This window comes from Clarias gariepinus, chromosome 13 (assembly GCF_024256425.1).
Source record: "Clarias gariepinus isolate MV-2021 ecotype Netherlands chromosome 13, CGAR_prim_01v2, whole genome shotgun sequence".
Taxonomy (NCBI): domain Eukaryota; kingdom Metazoa; phylum Chordata; class Actinopteri; order Siluriformes; family Clariidae; genus Clarias; species Clarias gariepinus.
The window spans coordinates 13,162,270-13,185,817 of record NC_071112.1 but is presented as its reverse complement, the minus strand read 5'-3'; the positions used below and the strand labels follow the sequence as shown (position 1 = coordinate 13,185,817).

At 37.5% G+C, this 23,548-nt stretch overlaps 3 protein-coding genes across 3 annotated transcripts; all 3 read left to right on the top strand.

Moving 5' to 3' along the window:
- The first annotated feature begins 12,921 nt into the window (after positions 1-12,921).
- Positions 12,922-14,636, top strand: LOC128536031 (B2 bradykinin receptor-like). The gene is made up of 2 exons (XM_053510171.1): positions 12,922-12,983; positions 13,266-14,636. The coding sequence occupies exon 2, from the start codon at positions 13,273-13,275 to the stop codon at positions 14,260-14,262; it is 990 nt and encodes a 329-aa protein (XP_053366146.1). The 5' UTR covers positions 12,922-12,983; positions 13,266-13,272; the 3' UTR covers positions 14,263-14,636.
- Positions 14,637-16,487: 1,851 nt separating this feature from the next.
- On the top strand, positions 16,488-17,585 carry LOC128535753 (B2 bradykinin receptor-like). The gene has a single exon (XM_053509798.1). The coding sequence runs from the start codon at positions 16,488-16,490 to the stop codon at positions 17,583-17,585; it is 1,098 nt and encodes a 365-aa protein (XP_053365773.1).
- A 2,437-nt stretch (positions 17,586-20,022) lies between these two features.
- bdkrb1 (bradykinin receptor B1) lies at positions 20,023-21,273 on the top strand. Its single transcript, XM_053510443.1, has 2 exons — positions 20,023-20,123; positions 20,203-21,273. The coding sequence occupies exon 2, from the start codon at positions 20,206-20,208 to the stop codon at positions 21,271-21,273; it is 1,068 nt and encodes a 355-aa protein (XP_053366418.1). The 5' UTR covers positions 20,023-20,123; positions 20,203-20,205.
- Positions 21,274-23,548: the final 2,275 nt, after the last annotated feature.

Sequence of the window (23,548 nt, the reverse complement as noted above, 5' to 3'; positions counted from 1 at the left end):
GACTTAAAGTTACTTTTATTCAACGAGCAAGTTTTTTTTTTTTTTACGGAAATGACAAAGGCTTCTCCCAGATGATAAGACGATCAATAGGCAACAGTGTGGAAAAAAATATTTCTCAGCTTTTATTTAAAAAAATCTCAGAGGGCGTGGTCGGAATCCAAAAGTGACACCTGTGCTGGCCAGGAGGATGGCGAGAGAGGCAAAAAAGAATCCAAGGATCACCACCAAGGCCATCCTGATGAATCTGGGCTCCTCTGATGGCAATCTCAAGGGAGACTGCACACTGCTGGGTTTCACAGACGCAGACCAAAGAGGACACCACTACTCCAGATAAGGCACACAAAAGCCTGCTTGGCCTTTGCAAATGCTCATCTGGACAGAGAAGAAGACTTCTGGTTTTCTGTTTTATGGTCAGATGAAACAAAAATGTAATTGTTTGTCCACAATGATGTAGCATTCATTTGGCATAAAAAAGGAGAAGCCTTTAACCCTAAGAACACCGTCCCCACTGTCAAACATGGTGGTGGGAACCTAATGTTTTGGGGGTGTTTTTCAGCCGGTGGACAAGGGAACCTAATCAAAGTAAATAACACCATGAAAAAGGAGCAATACACCAATTTTTTTTAACCACAACATCAGGCAGTTTGAAGAGAAACTTGGCTGTGGGCACCAGTGGACATTTCAGCATGACGACAGGAATTGTTAGGTTAGGAAATGATTAGCTGACAATAACATTTATGTTTTGCAATGGCACAGCCAAAGTCCTGACTTAAATCCAATTGAGAATCTGTGGAGGGAGATAAAGATCAGGGTGATGGCAAGGACACCCTCCAACCTGAAGAGTTGGAGCTTATCGCTAAAGATGAATGGGCAAAAATACCAGTGGATACACATAAAAAGCTGGTCAGCAATTATAGGAAGCGTTTAATTGCTCTTGTACATCGTCTTATTATCTTCTGAGAGACGCCTGTGTCATTTCTAATCAAGAAAAAACTTGCTGGTTGAATAAAAGTACCTACTGTACCTTTCAGAAGTCAGAATTTGCCAGGGGTATGAATAATTTTGGGCTTGACTGTGTATATATATAATGCCATTTATTTAGAATATATGACTAATCCAATTTTTTTTTTTTCGTATTTAGGTATATTGGACACGTAAAGTAATTTATTATCACATAGTTGACTGCTTTTTAAAAGGTAATAAAAACTGAAATCATCCAAACAACCCTGATAAAAAGTTTGCATATCCTTGAATGTTTGGCCACATTATAAACACTCAGGTTGGACCACATTATAAACACTCAGGTCAAAAGAACTTCCAATGGACCTGTCTAATAAGGGAATTAAAGCAGGAAAAGGATATTAAAAAGATGTCTCCACACTTGAAAATGGCAGTCTTATGCGACCGCCTGTGACCTCAAAAAAGGAATATCAATAAGAAATAAATGTGAAATAAAGTAATAAATAGAATATAGAAAAACTTTGGCTAAAGAAATATAGCTATAGAGCATAAGAACAAAATATACAAAGCTAGAAAAATGTTTGCTGTACAAAATATAAAAACCCTTAGTTGTGGAAATGAAAGAATTTAAATAGAAATATCTGGGGAGTGTGCAAATATGCATGAATGTGTAGATGCAATGTTCATAAAAGTTCAATGTGCAAAAATGAAATAGAAATGTTGAGGGTGAAATGTCCAAATGTGCATGAATGTGCAGATGTACAATGTCCATAAGTGTCTATAATTGTCCAGGGTGAGTGCAAAAGCAAATATCCATAAATGTGCAATGTGTAAAAATGGTTTAATCCTGTGTGGTGTTCTGCTTGAAGAAGCTCCTCCTCAGTCTCTCTATATTGGCCTTCGGGGAGCGGAATCACTTTTCTGACCGCAACAGAGAAAACATTCCATTATTGTTATGGCTGAGGTCATTCCTAATCTTCCTGGCCTTGGTCCAGCACCGCTTCCTGTAGATTAAGTGAAGGTCAGGGAGCTTAGTGTAAATGATGCGCTCAGCTGATTGCACCATCCTCTGTAGAGCTAGTCTGTCCTGCATGGTGCTGTTCCCGAACCATGTTGTGATGTTTCCTAGCAGGATGCTCTCTATGTTTTAGGAGTAAAAGCACTCAGAAGGACAGTCTAAAGTCTCTCAAGTGTCGGTGGTAGAGACGCTGCCGGGCCTTTCTCACCACGGTGTTGATGTGACAGGGCCATGACAGGTCCTGTGTGATGTGAACACCAAGGTATCGGTAGCTGTCTATTCTCTCAACTGGGCTCTCGTTGATGACAGGGGTCTGGTAGTTTTTTTCCTGCTTTGTACTGAAGTCCACTATCAATTCCTTTGTCGTGTTGAAGTTTAGAAAGAGATTGTTTCTCTGTCATCAGTTCTCCAGATTTCCAATTTTCTCCTGGTAGGCCATCTCATTGTTAACAGGGATCAGGCCCACCACAATGGTGTTGTCAGCAAACTTATTGATGGTGGTGGAGTTGGTAGTGGCCATGCAGTCATACGTGTACTGTAGAATGAACACAGCAGCACCCCCAGAACACAACCCTGAGGAGCTCCAGTGCTGAGAGTGAAGGGAGGCTGAAACATGTCTACCCATCCTTACTGTCTGTGGTCTGCCAATCAGGAAATTGGAGATCCACTGACACAGAGATGGGCTAATTCTCAGGTGCTCCAGCTTGGTGGTAAGTGCGGAGGGAATTATAATAATAAATGCTGAACTGTAGTCGACAAAGAGCATTTTAACATAATTCCCCTTTCTAGTGTCCAGGTGAGTCCAGGTCTGAATATTAAGCCACAGTCAGGTGGACCAAGAATATTTCACCACTGCCAAAAAAATGTTCAGGAAAAATCTACAAACAACTTTAAGTAAAAATCAAGAAAAAAAAAGCACAATAAGGAGGTACTTGAACACAAATGACCTGCATGGTTGAGTTGCCAGGAAAAAGCCTTTACTGCATCCATGCCAGAAAAAGGGCCGCTTCACAGAGGCATTTGGAGTAATAAGACCAAAATTGAACTTTATAGTCACAACCATAAAAGCTATGGTTATGGTGGATAGTACAACATCCTCACTGTAAAGCATGGTGGTGGATCCCTTATGTTTTGGGGCTGTGTGAGCTGCAGCGTCACAGGTAAGTTAGTCAAAATTAATGGCAAGATGAATTAAGCATGTTATCGGAAAATAATAATTTGCATTTCACAGCACAAAAGCTGTGCATGGGATGGTCTTGAATGTTCCAACATGACAATGATTCAAAGCACAAGGCAAAGTTGGCTCTTCAATGGCTGCAGCAGAAAAAAAGTGAAGGTTTTGGAGGGGCCATGACAGTCCCCAGACCTCAATATTATTGAGCCACTTTAGGGAGATGCAGTTCATGCAAAACAACAAAAAAAGGAACAAGAACTGGAGGCATTTTGCCAAGAAGAATAGGCAGCTATACCACCTGAGAGAATCAAGGACCTCATGCACAATTATAACAAAAGACCGCATGACATCATTGATGTTACAGTTTTTCTCCATTGGTTTGGCTCATTTCTTGAAACAGAAATTACATTCTCAAAACAACCTGGACAAACCTCCAAACCACTTGGCAACTGTTCACAACAGAATTGAATTTCTCATTCATTTCATCAAATGGCAAATGTCTAAGTACATTTTTGCAAATGATTAAGTACAGATAGCCTACATTTAGCACAATTTCCAAGGGAATAGATCTTGTTGATCTAAACTGATCATTCTCAGTCTAATGGTTGTTCTTTCCAAAATGTGTCAGCGTCATTTCATTGTATAAGTCATTACATGCACAATAGTCTGTTCAATTGTCAAATTAGTCAAGACCATAATACCATGAATACCATACAGTAGGTGAATCCTTGGAACATTTACAATTTATTATAGCAAATGACAGTCAGGTGAAACTAGAACTTGACTAATAAAGGAGGAGTTTCACAAATCTCAGATGAATATCAAACAGTATGTTTAGTTACCTGACAGGTGTTGCCCATGTCTGTGAATGCTGCCAAACATGTATGTAAAGAGCTTGACCATGTAGGACCAGTACTATTTCTGAACATGGAGGCACCTGGCTAAGTAAATGAACAAGGGCAGCTGCCTGCTTGAGGGAGAGGAGGAAGAGGAGGAGTGAGGGTGCGTGGTGGTGGAATAGGTGGAAGAGGTCGTGTTGCACGAAGACACTGTGCTGTCCCGGATGAAATTCGGGCCACAGTTATAGACCATCTCATCAACCATGGCGGAGGAAGGCGGAGGAAGGTCTACTGTCTCCTCCATCATCCAAACCTTTTTGCATATACAGTACAAATGAAGTGTCCATTGAATTCCATATCTAGGATTGGATGACGGCATGAGTTGCATGAGTGGCAGAGGAAAACTTCTCAATAAACATCAAGAACAAGAGATCTGTAACATGGTTATGGCAAATAATGCCATCACATTGAGACAGATCCGTGCTGCAATCCTACAAGATAATGCCATATTCCAAAATGTCAACTCTATAAGCATCTCCACAATTGACCGGACATTGAAGAAACATCAGATGACAATAAAGCAAATTTACAGGGTATCATTTGAGAGGAACTCTGATAGAGTAAAAGAGCTGCGGTACCAGTATGTACATGTAAGTCAGTTACTGGTTGTCCATCATTATAACCTTTTTACAATTAAGCAGTGGTTCCCAAACTTTTTTTGGCTTCAGTACCCACTTTACCTGATTTGTGTATCCAGGTCATCCAGGATGAAAGTATTTGATTTATCTGACTTCAACATTTTGCCTAAAAACTGCAGCTTACTATATGATGCAATTATCAGTATAATCCTTATTTTGAGGAATATAACATAAAATAAGAAAAAGGGTTAAAGAGCTGCAATTAGGGCCTCCCATGTAAATCTAATACTGTGGGTTTTACTGTAACATTTCAGTAAGTCTATCATTGATGATTTCCCCTCTCCCCTTTCTGTCAAATACCCCCTGTACTACCTCTGCACAGGGGTACATGTACCCCAGGCTTTGAACCACTGAAGTAGTGGCCTGTAGTATACTGAACTTTTGGAGAACATAGAACATTCCTATGTAATTGTCTGTAACTGTAGTGTACAGTATGACTCTTCTGTATGACTGATTTGATTTTTTTACTATTGTAGAGAATAATGGCATTGGAAGCAAACGAGACCCCTCACATCCTTGTGTTTGTGGATGAAGCTGGCTTCAACCTGGCCAAGGGCCGAAGATGTGGCCGTAATATTATTGGCCACCGGGCCACAGTGGATGTCCCAGGCCAAAGAGTGGGCAATATAACTATGTGTGCTGCCATATCTCAGAATGGTGTGGCCACTCACATCCCCAGTCTTGGCCCATACAATACACAGAAGCTCCTCATCTTCTTGGACCACCTTCATTTTGATTTGATCCCTGAAAATGAGAGAGGTCTCATAGGGCCTCACCTACCACAATATGTCATTGTATGGGACAATGTGAATTTTCACCGTGGCCCGCTCATCAGGGCCTGGTTTACTACCCATCCAAGGATGGTCATGGTGTTCCTACCACCTTACTCTCCTTTCCTCAATCCTATAGAGGAGTTTTTCTCCGCTTGGAGGTGGAGAGTGTATGAGCCTCGGGCTCAAGATTAGAGGTCCCTGCTCAATGCAATGGACGCTGCATGTAAAGATATAACAGGAGATCATTGTAGGGGATGGTTGCAACATTCACACTGTTTCTTCCCTTCTTGCATCGCAAGGGAGAATATACGCTGTGACATGGACGAAAATCTGTGGCCACACAGACTGCAGCGTGTGGATGGTCAGGAGGGTGAGGACTGCGGGCAGTGAAGAACTGTTATGAAACTCCAGCTTTATTTAGAGCACTCTAGTTTTTTTGTTTGTGTGTTTATATTACAGTTTATTATTTTGTATACAGTTTCTTTTTGCTCTGATATATGGAAGTTACTTTGTGTGTGGTTGATCATTACAATAAAAAAAGGAGTTACTATTTCCTTGGCAGTATGAGTGCAATGTGTGACGTCAAACCTTGGAGGCTACTCTTACCCTAAAATCCTATTTATTTATTTATTTTGTTTTATACTCAATTGTATTCTGTTAGCTAGACAAAAACAGTACAGTAACCATTGTCAATGAAGGACTGGGCTGGTCGTTTCCCATAGTGACAAAACATCTAAACATTTTGACTTGCAGTGCTTACACAATGCCAAAGGGACGAAGCATTTTGGGGGCACTAACTGTTTAAATAAGAAGGAAATTTAGTTTTGACACATGAGTGAACTGTTTTGGGAAAGGTATGAGCTGTTGCAGGTGAACCATGGTGCTGTGCCGAACCATCCACATTATTTTGGCAAAAGCACCAAGAGTGTTGAGAATGTCCGGTCTGTTTCAAGAAATGAGCCAAAGCAATTGAGAAGGATATTTTAGGACTTTTTATATGGGAAAGGAATTGAGTTTTGATGCATGAGTGAACTGTTTTTGGAGAGATTTGAGCTTTTGCAAGTGAGCTATAAAGTTGTGCTAAACTGTAACACTGTTTTGCCAAATGATCTAAGAATTTTGAGAATGTAATTTCTGTTTCAAGAAAATAGCCAAACCAATGAAGAAAAACTGTAAAGTGGTAAATGCACAATATTAAGAACTAATTTTTAGATAGAAATCTAAATTTTAATCTATTAAAATCTAATAGAATTTGCTATGCAAACTTTTACTGGGATTATTTTCCCAGTATGTTTTATTGCCATTTGATGATTGTGCCATTCTCTTTTCTCTTTAAAATAATGGTACACATCTTGCAAATTCTCCCAGGGTATGTAAACTTTTAAGCACAATTTATATAGAGTATATATGTAGAGTTTACACTCCATGTAGAAAGTTTTCTTGGCTTCACTTATATATCATTTAGCACATGTATGTTAATCAAACCAATTACATTTAGACACTTGGCAGATGCCCTTATCCACAGCGACTTACATTGTTGTTGCAAAAGTTAAGGGCCTTGCTCAAGGGCCCAACAGGGACAACTTGGTGGTCAAGGGATTTGAATCTTAATCCGTAGCCCAATGTCTTAGCCACTAAGCTACCCCTGACCCCAAATATATATAGCACAATTATATACTGGGATGTTTTTATAGAACTAAGTTGAGACATACGGCTGGCAGAAAGAGGAACTTCGATCCAGACAGTAAGAGAGCAACAGGACATTTGGAACTTGGTCTGAGGTAAATGAGGAAGCTATGTTTGCTAAAAAAAGGTTTAAAGAAATTTAAAGACATGTACTAATATTACGGTCTTAAATACCACTGGCATGACTAACAAGACTGATAGTGATAAAGTAATAATGTGAGTAACCATAATAATAACAACCATATGCTTGTGGACAAAAAGAGGAATTTTAATCAGACATGATGTCATTGCAGCAGTTACTTTAAAAAGATGCCATCAGCAAACAAGTCTTATGGAAAATCATGAGCCTAACTTCCCCTTAAGCAGCAAGTTCAGGTACAAATGGTCAAACTAAGTTCCTCGTTGTTCAGAGATTCTGTATATACAGTACATTTTATATTAAAAAATAATATTTAATAGAGATTTTAGTACATGTTGCATCAGGTGTTCCAGACTTTACACATGCCCTTTCATGCCTCATCTCAAAGTTGTTTGATGGGATTCAGATCCATCATTGTCATGTTTATGAAACCAGTTTGAGACTACTTTTGTGACATGCTACATTATTATGCTGGAGGAAGCAATTAAAGGATGAGTAAATTGTTGGCATGAAAGGATTCACATGGTCATTAACAATATTGAAATAGGCTATGGCGTTCAAGTAAAGATTAGTTGGTACAGGCCCAAGGTGTGCCAAGAATGCAATCCCTACACCATTACACCACCTCCAAGGCAGGTTGGGACTTTGGATTTAGGATGTTGCAAAATTCTGACCCTACCATCTATGTGCCGCAGGAGGAATCTACACTTTTTTTCTACATTTTTAGTAAGCCTGTGCCCATTTTAGCTTCCTGTTCTTGACTGATAAATGTTGAACTCAGGATGGTCCTTTGCTGCTGTAGCTCATACAACCTAAGGATCATCATGTTGTGCATGTTGACATGTGCAATGCTGCCACTCGATTGATAATTTTATGCAATGACATGCTGATAGATGATTGGCTGATTAAGTAAGTGCATAAATAATCTAATTTATATATATTTTTTGGAGGTCGTGCTAGGGAATTGATATAATCATCACCAGATCAAACCAATATGATCTCAAGACACTTATGATGCAAAAAGGATTTTTTTATATTTTTAATTGTTCAGTCTTGGTAATGTCTTTAAAAAAACACCAAAAAAACCAAACATATGATCTCATTACAATTAGAATGACCAATTGTGTAGGGATTTTTGTATCTCGAACATTTCAGCCATTGGGAGCCCGTAAAACTTATGATGATAAGAGGAAACAGGACATAGCTAATAATTTCTGTGTATATTGAGTAATGTACATCTACATCAGTCAGAATAATGTCATGGCATGGCTGATGCAAAACTGTAAAGAAATACAGTTCTTGATAGTTCTTGAATCTATGTGAAAAGTTGATATTTTGAAGTGTTGCTATGGTGAGGACTTAAATTAAGGATAGATAGATAGATAGATAGATAGATAGATAGATAGATAGATAGATAGATAGATAGATAGATAGATAGATGGATGGATGGATAGATGGATGTTTAGATGGATAGATGGATGTTCCTTATTAATACCTATATGTTTATGGTGTGCATTAGGTCCCTTTCTAGCCACAAGAGGGCTCTAAAATATAAAGCATGTAGACAGGATGCATCTCTTAAAGCCAATTTTGCAATTTTTCCTGTTTTTCTCATGTCACACCACAAGAATTCTGGCAGAGATTTAGTTTAGATGTACCTATAAGATGCAAACCAAAGTGTCTACTTTGGGATATTAGGATAGCATTTCTGTAAACTATGACGACCTTTCCGTTATTTACATAAAGTCTTAATGTGGCTTTGGACAAATTCGTCACCTGAAAGAAGACCACTAATAATATATTCCTGTATAAACATCCCAGTTCAACATTTTGTATTTTACTAGTAATTTTTTTTTTTTGCCTCAATTTTTTTTTTATATATATTTGGCATGTAAATGATTCAGATCATTCAACATATTTTAATATTACACTAAGATAACTTGAGTAAATATTCTAAATAATGTGATAAAATCATTTGCCACAGTCAGGCCACTGTACATTCATGATATTTTTTTTATAAATTTATCGCAACGTTTCCAAATACTTGGATATACAGTACTGTACATGCCAAATGTTCTACTTTTTGTATTTATATAAAATGTAAAAAAAAAAAAAATGTAAAAAAAATGCTAGTGCTATCCACTGCCTCATGTCAAAACAAAAACAGATATATATTTAACTGGCCAACAGGTTTTATTTAGCTAGGATAGTCTGTTCTCCAAAGCTGTTCTACTTATGTATGTTGTTAAATGCCTGTTGCTTATTTTTTGTTCTGCCTGCATTTGTGGTGACATTTAGTAGAGCCCCATAACTCCGCTCAGCGGTTACGGCTAGAAAGCTAAGGGATTTATTAGTGTGAATTAGTAAAGGCATAAATTGTGTTAAAAAACACAATACCACAGGGCAGTTACAACCATCTTGCCCAGACAGAACTATAGCCTTCCTGTGAAATTTTGTGAATAAAACTATTTAAATAACTAGAACATTCAATTGATATGTATAAAATGTTAAAACTATCTATGTTTATGCATTCTGTGCAGAATTATAATAATAATTTTCTAGATGACATAATCAGAGATATCTTACGTAGCCATACATACTGTAGGAGCCATGCGTCATCATGTTTGGAAAGTGCACCCAAGTGTGGTTTAATGTGTAAACATGAGGACAGTTCACTGTTTGGAATGGAAAGTAATGGTGTCCCACAAAGCTTGCCAGAGCTTACTACCCACTAGTTGCTTGTTTTAAGACCTAGATTTAAAAAATATACTTTTGTAAGAAACACAGACAATATAATTTTGCTATAAGTAGAAGCAGAACGGACTGATTTTTGACTTTTGAGAGGAAAATCTTTGACTGTTGTAGAAGCTGTCTGAGTTCCACAGCAAATATTGAGATTTATCAGAAAACACACATACTTTGTGTGTTCTCATTTAAGTGAAAATGAAAAATGTGCGAATTATTGTTTGAGGACTATTATTATTTTATATTTGTCCTTTCTATGACTAAGAGTGACTGTGTCAAGTGTTTACTACCCATTTGAAAATAAAATAAAAGCATATGTCACCATATGCAAACAAAAATCATAACCTTTTAAGCCCTAAGCAGGCTTTTTTTTCATCTGTTCTATAAACAGAAGAAAACATTTGGCAAAATGCTGGCAGAACATAGAAAATACATAGAAAATGTAAAAAAAAAAAAAAGAAGAAATAAACAAAAGAAAATATACAAAGCTACAGTAAGAAATGACTAATAAATTTTGTCCACATTTTGAAATAAGAAGAACCAGATGCATTCCATTTCTGCATTTCATTTCCTGGGTTAGAGAAAAATCTAATTATGTAATTGTTTATGCTTTCAACAATGTAACTCTATGTAGTATAATTGTTACAATAATAAGCATCACACTGTTGCATTGTGTAGCCTCACAGCTCAATCCTGAGCTCTACTGGCTTTTTGCATAACTGGAGTTTTACATAATCTCTGAGTACATCAGTTTGTTTCAATATAGGCCTATGTGTTATGCCCTCTGATGAATTAGCATCCCATTCACTGTGTATTCCTACCTTGTACCAAATGTTTCCAAGGCTGACTGTACTGTGACGCTAATCAGTTTAAGGTCACTACTGATTATGAATGTATGAACATTTCAGTAATTCGGTTAAGCTCATTTTATCAAATTAAACCTTCCTCCAGTAATATATATCACCCACACATTCAAGTTTCAAAATATTCTTAAGACCTTCAGCTGTGCCACTGAAGGCCATGTGCCTAAGCAGGAATAAGCAAGAGACACATGTTTGTATGTACACAGGTATGTACCAAGCAAAGTAACATCTGGTTGGTTCTTTCCATTTGCACCTAGACTTGGGATGGTAATCTGAGGTTAAATCAAAGCCTCTATTTTTTCCATAAACTCCATGCACATGAAACTGGGAACGCATCTCTCATACTATGTCCTTATGAACGCCAACAAATCTAAACACTTGTTGAAATAATAGGTATTTGGAGAGTAATCTAGAGAACTAATTTAAACAGTTATCCCTTTGTTCAGTTCTAGGCATTTTGCAGAATCTATGACACTGCACACTGAAGTTCTTTTGGTCACTTGTAATGGCCCAAGGCCTTACTAAGAAACTTCATATTTTTTCTTAATTTTGTCACCTGTCTGTTTGTGCTCATGGAATGAGCTCATCATAAACAATAGGGGGGAAATTTTGGTATTGTCAGATGGGCTGTTTAAACTGAAAAAATAGCCTAGCATGTCACTGGCGTAGGCGATCACAAATTTCAGCTTTGACTCTATACTGTACAGAACAACATTTACAAATTCTTGGAAACATATAAACGACAAAAACAGCAAAAGTTCAGTTTACAAGCAAATAGACTGAGTTGGTCTATTGCATTTAGGAGACAGCAAGATCAAACGAAAATATCAGTCAAAGCAATACTCAGAAACATTCGCAACATGCTTTATGTACTGAAATTTAGGGCAGTGTGCTTCCTTTGTACTGTGGATAGGCATATGGATATATGGTCAAACAATTGTTGAGGGCTCATGAAAACCACTGAAAAAGTACTTTAATTGGAAGTTTAATGCCTTTTTAAGTAGAAACATTGAAGAAAAGCCTCATGAGGGAAATCTGAGAGAATGCTTTTATCCAAAAATACAGAGCATGTGTACAAAGATTTAATAACTGGTCGATAATGGCAATTAGATGAATACACAAACATGAGTACATCGGAAAGAAGGTTTTGTGGTCACACAAGAATGCTGCGATCAATAAAGGCAATGATGAGTGATCTGTGTAAGTGAAAATCCTTAAAAGTCAATTCTCATCATGAATAATTAGTTTCTTTCAAAATAAAAACTTGTTGCAATGGTGAGTAGCACAGGCTGCCTTTAAACTTATTGAAGAAAAGCACATTCTGACAAAACTGTTCGAATTCATCTTCTGAAGAGGCAGTGACGCAATTCGCTTGTGCAATGTATGGCCTTAGTCATCTTTTCAGAATTAAATATTTGGTTTATCTAACCCATGTGTGGGACGATTATTATTTATTTTCAAACCTACCAGATGCCGTGGTTAAACAGCATAAGTTCTTAAAAATCCAGGTCTATTTTAATAAAATGAGAATCCTTCGACTCTCTATACAGATCCTAACATATCCAAGTAGATAAAAAAAAAAAATGTTATGTTGCCATGCACAATTTGTATCTTTGACCAAAACTAGGTGGGACTTGTCTGTTCAAGTTACTTTTAAACAAGGTTGTTCATTCTAATGCTATAGTAAAGTCAAGAGTACTTATTGAGAATACACATCATTTTTTTTTTTCATCCAACAAATATTTCTGTTTGCGACACTTGGAGCATTGGTGTATATCTAAACATTAAGATACAAACCTAAATCATTATACAATTATGGATAACCAGAAAAAAATAACAGAAATAAACATTGAATTGAAAAAAACTATATTTGACTTCAGGGTTCTGGGTTTTCTGTCCAGGAAACAGTGAAAAAAGAGAAAGAGGAGGGAAAAGCCTCCTTGGAACACTGCTTTAAGATCCAGCTCATAGTTTTTAAAGCAGTCAGACATGTGGTGTGCACACTAGAGCGGGAGGGAAAGTGGCAGCAAGCTAACGGAGGAAAATAACACATCTGCATTGATTTTGGAGAGATCCCTTTTAAACAAGGTGCGTACATGCTTTTATATATTCCATAATCTTGAAACAAAACAAAAAAAGTGTCTTCTTGTAGGGAATATTGTGCTTAGATTGTTTATTGACTTATATTATAATATTGAATATGAATTATATGAGGATAAAAAAACATTATACCTTTATTGTGTATTCATTTTTCATTTTCCTTACTTTTTAGGTTCCACTGTTTGTCAATATTTTTGTTAACATTTGCATGTTTTGAAAGGCTTAAAATTTTTACAAAATAGAAATCACAAAAAAGAATTCTCTTTACAGGTATCAAATGGAGCCAGAAATTCAAGGAACAACACCCTCAATCTTTCCCACCAATCTTACAAATCATAGCATATGTCCTGAACCAGAGGCATGGGATTGGTTGTATACCATGCAGCCAGTATACATGTTTGTAATCTGTGTATTAGGAATCCTGGGTAATGTCTTTGTCCTGCTAGTATTTTGCTTGCACAAGAAACCCTGCTCTGTGGCAGAAATATACCTGGGCAACCTGGCTGCAGCTGACCTCCTTCTGACATCTTGCCTACCTTTCTGGGCCATTAATGTGGCTAGTGGTTTTGATTGGCAGTTTGGATCTCTCATGTGCCGTTTGGTAAACACAGGCATCAAAATGAACATGTACTGCAGTGTCTACTTCCTTGTAATGGTGAGCGCTGACCGCTACCTGGCTCTGGTGTTTGCACTGACTTATGGCAGGATGCGGCGGCCCTGGTATGCCAAGCTCAGCTGCTTGGCAGTATGGGTTCTGGGAATCATCATGAGTGTCCCAACACTTAAATTCAGGGAGGTAAAATACATCTCAGAGTACTCGGTCACTGCTTGCATTCTGATCTACCCAAGCCACATGGTGGAGCTAGCCTGTGATATTTTGCTTGTCCTGCTGGGCTTCATCATCCCTGTAATTATCATTTCTTACTGCACATGCAAGATTATACAAACATTGCACTGGCAAGTAATGGACAGGTTCAATGCAGCAAACAAAGAGAGGAAAGCAACTGTGCTGGTGCTGGTTGTTCTTCTGGCTTTTCTCCTGTGTTGGATTCCATTTCACCTGGTAACCATTTTACATATATTGATTAGACTTGGGGTATTAAGTGGGTGTACACTAGAAAATGGCCTGGATATCTGTAACCAGATATTTACATATTTGGCATTGAGCAACAGTGTACTCAATCCAATCCTCTATGTGATAGTTGGCCAAAACTTCAGGAAGAAAGTGAAGGAGCTCCACTCATCAACACGGAAAACATTTGCATAATAACAAAGTAACGTTAAATAAATGAATTTAGCAATTGCTTATAAAATATATAAGAAAGCCTGAGATCAGTTATAACTGTTGATAATGGCATGGGTTAAATAAATGTTGTTCTTATGTTTAACAACTCCTGTATTTGTATGTGCTATGAAATGTGTATTATTTATCCAATGTAGTATCAGCATCAATATATAAAGATCCATACTAGTATAATTCCTATTGCTATCGGGCTGGTTCAGATTTAACAATATTTAACACTGTGTGTTAGGACAATATTCAAATATATTTCAGTTTCATACAGTTAAAAGTAATTGTGTCTATTCTGTAATGTTTTCTGGAACTTAGGGTTATTGACTGTATCCTAACAATTATAATAAAACTGGGTATATTATGTATCTTTAATCTGTAAATAAAGAGTATTATGAAAAATTTATATATTATGTGATTTGTAGTCTGCTTAAATTAAGCAATATCACATTAGAGCAAGCTGATTATCAGCATGACAGTGATGTGGTCATATGCACAATGTTGCAGCCCTCTCACATACATATTGTGTAACAGTTCGTTCCGACCGAGTGATCTAAATGGAAAAATCTGAATTAAAATAAGTGGTTTCTGCACATTCTACCCTGCTAAGGAGAGAGCAGCTGCCTGGTAAAACCTATATTCAAAACCAGTCATGGAGGCACCTCTCACAATGGTATGCTCTTTTAATTACCAATTTTCCTAATAAGTCATTCTGAATCCCCTGTATGTTTTATTTATGCCTCAGCTCCAAATATAACTAGCTTCTAACACAAGGCTGAATCCCAAATCCATTCCTAACCCCTATTCAAGTGCATCACTTGGTGTGTGTGAATTGTACACCCTACATGGTGTACTGCAACCTTAAGCCTACAACCTCATCACAGCCGTGCTGATATCCACCACAACAGCATTGTTTGATATTACTTAATTATATATGAATTGATGTAATCACACATAACACACAGGTGACAAATGTTAATCTTTTTTTACTTTCACTGTTACTAGAAAGCATGAGATAAAATATCTGTAATAAAGTAATAATGAATGCTTACAGATTATTGCTATTTTTAAAAATGTTATACTTTCAGAATGGTCCCAAAATGCTTTCTTATGTAAACTACAGTGGCAAAATCAGATTGGTGTCTAAAACACAGTTCCTGTGTGCCCCAGACTGGAACCTTGCTGACTACATTAGTCAAAGTCCTTAAAGTGATTTTCCAGAAAATACAGGGTGAGTTGAACTGAATAATGTGTCACAGTCTCGCCACTTGTGGAAAGAGTGGTGTGGCTTGTGTTTTCTCCAAAGCTGTTGTTGGTGAGACATGCAGCCAAAGCAGACGCTGGATCACCCACACATAACCACAAGGAACATGCTTAGCAACAAGACCTTATCATCTGTTACTGTGAGTGAGTACTGAGAGTCTGGCAGAAAGTTGGAATATGTTTCTTTTGATTTGAGTAAAAGGAGTAAAAGAAATGCCAGTAGCAGCTCAAGCCCAAGTCTATAAAGAATTCATATTTACATTCATATTGCAGCACTGAACAGCTTACAATAGTTAAAAGTACGCCTAAAGGTCAGAAAGACTTAATAGTGTTCACAGTTTTAAAATGATTCATTTATACATAACAGTACCTGGCTGAGTGCTGAATTCCCAAGTAGTCATCGCATTTCTTAAAAATGGCAAGAACATTGATTTATCACTATTCTTACAAATGATACATAACTTTTTATTTATTATAGAATTATGTTTAGTGTCCATCTAAGATTTCTTTTATTATTATTACTCCTTTCCTTTCCTCCTGTGTAAGCAATTTCCCTCTGGGATTAATATGGGTCTTTGAATCTTGAATCTTGAATCTTGATATATTATTTACTGCTCATTTGTCATACCGCAAGAAGGTGCAAGGCACACTGAGCAGGGTAGTTATCTCAGTGTGAAATCAACCAGATAAGATCAGCCATCTGTTGCTTTTATTTGATGTTCATCATAGCATCATTTATTTAAAGAGTTCAAAAGCTCCATTAGCAACCAAGCCTAATGTTTGTCCTCTCTCCAATAAAGAGGTGTGCCTCACTCTGCGCTGCCCTCCAAAGACTTTTTGGCTTGCATCCTTACTACACCATCACTTCTTACTAACTATTTCCTAATAGCATTTATAACAGAACACGTGTCTCTCGAGTCCCTGGAGGAGCCGTTTTGATGAATTTTAACATGACAGCAGTGCCATCGCTGGCACTCTCAGATTTGGAACTGTTGGACTGTAACCAAACAGAGGCTTGGGACTGGGTCTATTCCATACAGCCAGCTTACATGTCTATCATCTGTGTGCTGGGTGTTTGCAGCAATGCCTTTGTCCTCGCTGTGTTCTTCATTCAGAGAGGCCACTGCTCTGTGGCGGACATCTATCTTGGAAACCTTGCTGCTGCTGACCTGCTGATGGTGTGTTGCCTTCCATTCTGGGTCATCACTATAATTCATAAGTTCAACTGGTACTTCGGACAGACCATGTGCCAAGTGGTGAGCCTTATAATTGGTATGAACTACTACTGCAGCGTGCTGTTCCTCACGTTAGTCAGTCTGGACCGGTATCTAGTTCTGACGAGGCCCATGTCTGTGGGGAGACGGAAAAGCACCAACCTTGCCAAGGCTATCTGTGTGGCTATTTGGCTTGCAGGCTTTTTGCTCAGTCTTCCAGCCCTGTTATTTCGCTCAGTGCAGTTTTTCCCTGACCTTGAGGTGGAGGCATGCTACATGGCTTATCCTCATGACGGGTGGAGACTGCGTTCCAATGTGACAGTCAATGTGGTGGGTTTCCTGGTTCCTGTACCCCTTGCTTCTTACTGCAGTTATCATATTATAACAATTCTGAATGGCAAAAGGGTGAGGAGGTGTTCAGCTGTTAAAACAGAGAGGAAGGCTGCATTCTTGGTGATTGTTGTCCTGATGGTTTTTATTGTCTGCTGGCTGCCTTTTCAGATTTTCATGTTACTGGATACACTTTATTATTTTAACTTTATCTCTGGTTGTCTGTGGGTACATGGTCTGGACATAGGTACTCAGCTCAGTACGTACCTTGGTTATAGCAACAGCGCACTCAACCCTTTTCTCTATGTGATAGTAGGAAAACACTTCAGAAAAAGAGCCAAAGGAGAATTTGTACAGCTTTTGAATTGGTGGAGATGCATTGTCTATCTAGCTCACAAGATCAACTCCAGTGTAAGATATACAGAGTGCACAAGAGTGTATACTGAAGTTCATAGACGTGATGAATCTACAGTGACCCCTACTGTTATGTGAATATTAGAAATTGAACAGACTAACTTGGCTTCTCCTTACTTACTGTAAAGTTTAATTATGCTTTGTAAATACAGACACAATTTGTTTAATTTGTTTCAATAATGTATTTCTATTTTTTCTTTCAAAATACAGTTTCCTTCTTATAAATTTGACTTAAAAATTTGACTATGTATTATCATTATTGCTTTCATTCTTATGTTCCCTTGAAATGAGCTTCTTCCAGGAGTTATTGTTATAAATGATTGCTAAGATGCAAATAAAGCTTTTCTTAAAAGATTAAATATGTCACATACTTCACTTATACACTTTACACAGAATAGATATATCTACATACGTACATAAATAACAAAATTTTAAAAGGTTAATATTAAGGTGTTACTATAAGCTGTCAAGACAGTTTGAAAGCACTTTAGTTGAAAAAAAAAAGATTGCCATGTACTGTACCTGAAACTGCACTGGTGGGATGAACAACATTCTTTTAATATATATACTCTCCCAGTCCATTTTTGATGATGGTGGTGAAGAGTATTATATAATATGTTAGTCCTAACCCTCAGACAGATGATCATTTGGGTTTAGATGTATGTTCTACATCAATTTCCTTCTCATTAAACAATAAATGACACCTCAACTACTGTGTTTGGAAGCATAATAACCTTGGAAAAGACCACACCCAAAAGGATAAAAAAAAATAAAAAATTGGAAGCAAACTATGCCAATAAAGTGCCCTCACTGCACAACAGAGTATATTATAGAGCATATGCTGCCTGGCCAAAAAACGAAAAAGCTACACACTCTAAGATTTCATTGTCACCTTTGATTATAGTGCACAGTGTTGTGGTGAATTCATGTGTGAAAATTATTCCTCATGCTCCCAGAACCACTCTTTCCCAATTTGAATCCTGGAATATTCCTGTTCCATCAGGTAAATAAAAAAAAAGTCAATTGGTGTGACAACCTTTTCATTCATTACATTTATGTCATCAACTGACTTAATATAATTGCCACATAACATTGCTGAACATAGAGCTGACCAACTGAAGTACCCCAGTTCATAACACTGCCTCCAGCAGCTTGTACAATGGGCACTATTCATGATGGGTGCATGGCATCATGTGCTTACCTACTTACCCTGACACACTCATCACTCTGTAATAGGTTCAATCTATGGAAGCTAATCAGACCTCATGACTATTGCTCCAAAGTCCAACACAGCTGTCCCAATCCTGTGAGTTCTCATCACATTGCGAAATGAAAATGCTCTTACTAAATGCTCCCATTAAACAGCTGCGATTTCTACAGTCATTTTTTTCACGAGGCACTTTTTCTTTTTCCTTACATTTCTTCTGACCACATTTCTTTCACAAAGTTGAATGTTCGGCACAGTCCTTGTAGGTTTACATAATCTGTTGAATAGCTCTTACCTCAATTAACACAATAACTTTTTTGGCCAGACAGTATATATAGGCCTATACAGTATATATACCATTTACACTAATGAACCTTCTGACGAATATTGTGTAGATCTCTCTTGCACTGCAATGACATCTCTGACCCATCAAGGCATGAACTCCATAAGAATTTTACAAGCGGGCTGTGGTATCTGGCACCAGGACAGTAGTAGCAGATGCTTTAACTTTTATAAGTTGCAAGATGGGGACTTCTTGGATTGGACTTCTCTCAGATACCCCAGATCTGATTGAGATCTGGGGAATTTGGAGGCCAAGTGAATAATTTTCACAGTGTAATAGTGTAGTATCATGCTGAAAGGGGAAAGAATACAGATGCCATGAAGGTGTTTACTTGTTCTGCAACAATGTTTAGGTAGGTGGTGTATGTCCCAATATTATCGACATTAATTCCAGGGCCCAAAATTTTCCATCAGATAAGAGAAACACATTGCCTCCAACAGCTTGCCTTTTTTCCATAGTGTATCATAATGCCACCTCTTATCCTCAGGTAAGCCCAGCACACCCACTCAGTCATACACATGATGTAAAAGAAAGCATCATTCAAAAGTCCAGGCCACCCACCATTTCGGTCCACCATTCAGGCAATTTTCTAAGTCCTATAGTAGCTCTTTTGTGGGGTACCACAGCACCCGAGAGGCTAGCCTACACTTTCCTCACACATCAATGAGCTTTGGCCACCCTCGATCCTGTTGGCAGTTTATGAGTTGTCCATTCTATCTATACATACAATATACAATATATACTGTACATATGCTGTAAATAAACAAATATATACAGAGGGTCAAAAGAAACCATTATACATATCCACAATGTATGTGTGGTTTTAGGCTTGCATTTTCAGTGTGGAAAGCCTGAAGTATAAACAGGATTAATCATTCAAGACTTGTAGGAGGGGAGGAATGCAGTTATATACACGATGATGATTCCGCCCTGCTCAGTCATTTAGAAACAGCTTTGTAGTGAAATCAAGGAAACTATACTCAGTACTCTTCATCTCAAAAATTTGGATTACATTGTTCGTTTGATTAGAACTGTTTTTTTTAAAAGACAGAAGGTGACTCGTAAGGTAAGCATTTTTTTCCACTTTATAAAAGTACAAAATGCAAGATGATATGTTCTCTTTAAAATTGCCTTTTTGTCTTCAGGGGATGGATCAAGGAGAACCTGTGACAACGTGCCCAATCCTTCTTCAAAATTCTACACTTTACCCCACTGTAAATTTCAGCTCATCAGACTGGCATCTAGTTCATTCTATTGTACCTCCGTACATATTTATTGTGTGTTTGGCTGGGATTCTAGGCAATGCTTTTGTGTTGTTGGTGTTCTTCTTTCAAAGGGGCAACTGGAGTGTGCCTGAAATCTACTTGGGAAACCTGGCACTAGCTGACCTGTTCTTGCTGGTCTGTTTACCATTTTGGGCCATGAACATCCTTAATTACTTCTACTGGCCATATGGAGAGTTTATGTGTAAGGTTGTCAACCTCTCCATAATTGTTAACGCATATAGTAGCATTTACATGCTGGTGATGGTGAACATCGACCGCTACTTTGCACTAGTGCTGATTATAAAGGCAAGGTGGCTAAGAAGGAGACGAAATGCAAAGGCTATTTGTTTTTGTCTTTGGCTCTTTGGAGTGATCATGGGCATACCCACTCTTATTTTCAGAACAGTGCAGTATGACATATTTTTTCAGACAACAGCTTGCATTATTCAATACCCTTCCGACGCCTGGAAACTTGCCCACCACCTTGAACTGGACCTATTGGGATTCGTCATTCCTCTCCTGGTGATTGTCTTCTGCAGTTGTAATATTTTGTGGGTCCTTTACAAAAGAAGGCAGGGTATTTATTCACAGGATAGAAATGATAGAAAGGCCACGTTGCTAGTGTCTGCGGTAACCATTTTTTTCTTAATATGTTGGGGTCCATTTCATATTTTTACCTTCCTGGATGTACTTTGTGATCTTAACGTCTTGGATTTGGATACCTGGTATCATACCTTAGATATCGGATCCCAGTTCACCACATACTTTGCATTTCTGAATAGCTGTCTTAATCCAGTGCTTTATGTATGCAGTGGCCACTACTTCAGAAGGAAAGTCAGTGATATCTATAAAAGAAGAAAGAGCTCCACAGGGTCTCTGGCCACCACACTACGTTCAGTTACATCAACATATGTCCAAAGGAGTGATCAAATAAAACCAGTTGTATTGTAGAACTGGAACTACGATATGTACATATTGTGTGTGTGTGTGTGTGTGTGTCTGTGTGTGTGTGTGTGTGTGTAAACATCATCTAATTAAAACTGTAGTGGTAGAAGGAAGCACTGAATATCTATGTATTAAACACAAATGTGTATAATCAAGAGTAACCCAAGTGTCCTGGTTGTACTCAGGCATTTATGAGGTACAGAATCTGCAACAGCACTTGTAAGTACTCACAAACTGTATCTAAACAATTACCATATTAGGCAGGTTTAGGCAGGTTTAGGCACAATATTGTTTTCGTGTTAACCTTGTGCTGAACTATGTAACACCCATTAAACATGCTGTTTAAGGAAAGTTTCTTTTCAATGAACATTACATCCTATTGTTACATGTTCTTCAAAATATGAATCTTATGGGGGTTTTTGTGTTGCAGATGTGTTTGTACAGATTAAATCCAGTTACAAATGTATCTATTTTCATTTGCCTTGTAATGATGCCGGTAAGAAAATCTGTTGTAATAAAAGACTTAATAAACAAACTTAATAAAAGACACATTGATTTTAAGGAATTTATTTTATGTTATCGGTTTGCGGAGGAAAAAAAGGTTAGTAATGATAAGCAGATACAACCCTAATGTGTAGCCACTCCTTTCTACTGTATGTAATAGATGACCTAATGCTCCCTCTGGTGGAATGGAATGTTCTTTCTCAAACTTATGTTTATGTAAGTAATGTCAGTGTAACAGAAAACAGATATATGTTGATGTATACTTTTTAACTTGGGTAGTCAGGTATCTCAAAAACAGAACCCTATGTGGAATTTGTAGAAGCCTATGAAAGATTAGGCCTGCTGGAACCCAAAGAAGTAGGAATTGTTGCACAGCACAAAAATTGCTTGCATCCCAGACCATTTACCCAATCATCTTTCATCAGTCATTCCTGTGGAATGTGGACTTATTATTTAGAATATTAATATTTCTAAATTAATTTATTTACATACGACAGCATTAATTTCTGTAGCATTTCTCCTTGTCCGTTATTTACCGTCATTTTTCCTTGTCTTGTTCCATTAACAATCGGTTAGTTATAGTTTATTAAAATAATTCTTATCAGATCATATCAGATAACAGTTTTCCTTTAAAATAATAGTATGCTATTCATGCTGATGATGAGAAATACTACTTTTGCATTAGCTATTTGCTTCTGGCTGAAACACCTATTCAGCCCAGTGGTACTACCTGAAAAAGTTATACTTACAGTCTTCACACACAAGCATTTTTAAAGCAGTTATGGGCAACAATACATCCCTCAGTAACAGTAATTCTTTATGTATGTATTTATGTATATTTTTTTATTTTTTTATTTTAGGACATCCAAAATATACAAATAAAATTATTGTATGTAGCCTGTGTGTGGATGCAAAGGCAAAATAGTCTGGTGGTATACTTGGTTGATCTGTCCATTTCTGATATATTATATACCACCAACCTGTCTATATGGATCAAGCTAGCTCACATTATTTGGGAGACAGTGAATGATACTCTGTCTATCCTTTTCGCAGTGATCATGTACAGTTTCTATGTAGGATCTAAGCTGCTTTGCTGTATCTTTGCGAACCATTACCTTACTATGGGGTTTCTTTTGGACTTTGCCAAAGTTCACAAGTTTCAAACAACAAAGTTCACCTTTCTGAACTTTGTTCCTTGGTAAGCATGTTAGTGTGGCTCATAGAAATCTCTCTGCATAGTGGCTTCTTGGCATAAACAGATGAACTTAAAAAAAAAGGCCTCTTTTAGGTGACTATATAAGATACGTACCTATGGACTCACACAGAGGCCACATGGCTCTAATTTAGGTGATTTGTAATTCATAAGGTTTTGCCATGCACTCACTCATCTCTATTCCAGGAGACATAGGACACGGGGTAGTACACTCTGAGTGGTGTGCCAATTCATCACAATGCACACACATACACACACACACTGACATGCTCATTCACAAACAAAAAACACATAAGGTGCTTACATTAGATCACTATATTTTGTGACCCGGTTTGTAAATGTTCTGGTCACAATTTGAAAAATGCACAGTACTTAAATTACTTTATGAGGCACTAAAGACTGTGAAATAAGAATGAATAAACACAGTATTTTCTGTCCACATCAGCGTCATTATGTGTGGTAACACTTCTATTCCCTCTGAATCTGTGGTCAATGTAAACAACAGGAAGTTAAGTATTAGTCATTTTTTACAAGAAGAACGTAGATGTTTATATAGTGTAAAAA

Bases quoted from the DNA above. Each gene is read 5' to 3' on its own strand.
- bdkrb1 (XM_053510443.1), top strand. From the start codon at position 20,206: ATGGATCAAGGAGAACCTGTGACAACGTGCCCAATCCTTCTTCAAAAT.
- LOC128535753 (XM_053509798.1), top strand. From the start codon at position 16,488: ATGAATTTTAACATGACAGCAGTGCCATCGCTGGCACTCTCAGATTTG.
- LOC128536031 (XM_053510171.1), top strand. From the start codon at position 13,273: ATGGAGCCAGAAATTCAAGGAACAACACCCTCAATCTTTCCCACCAAT.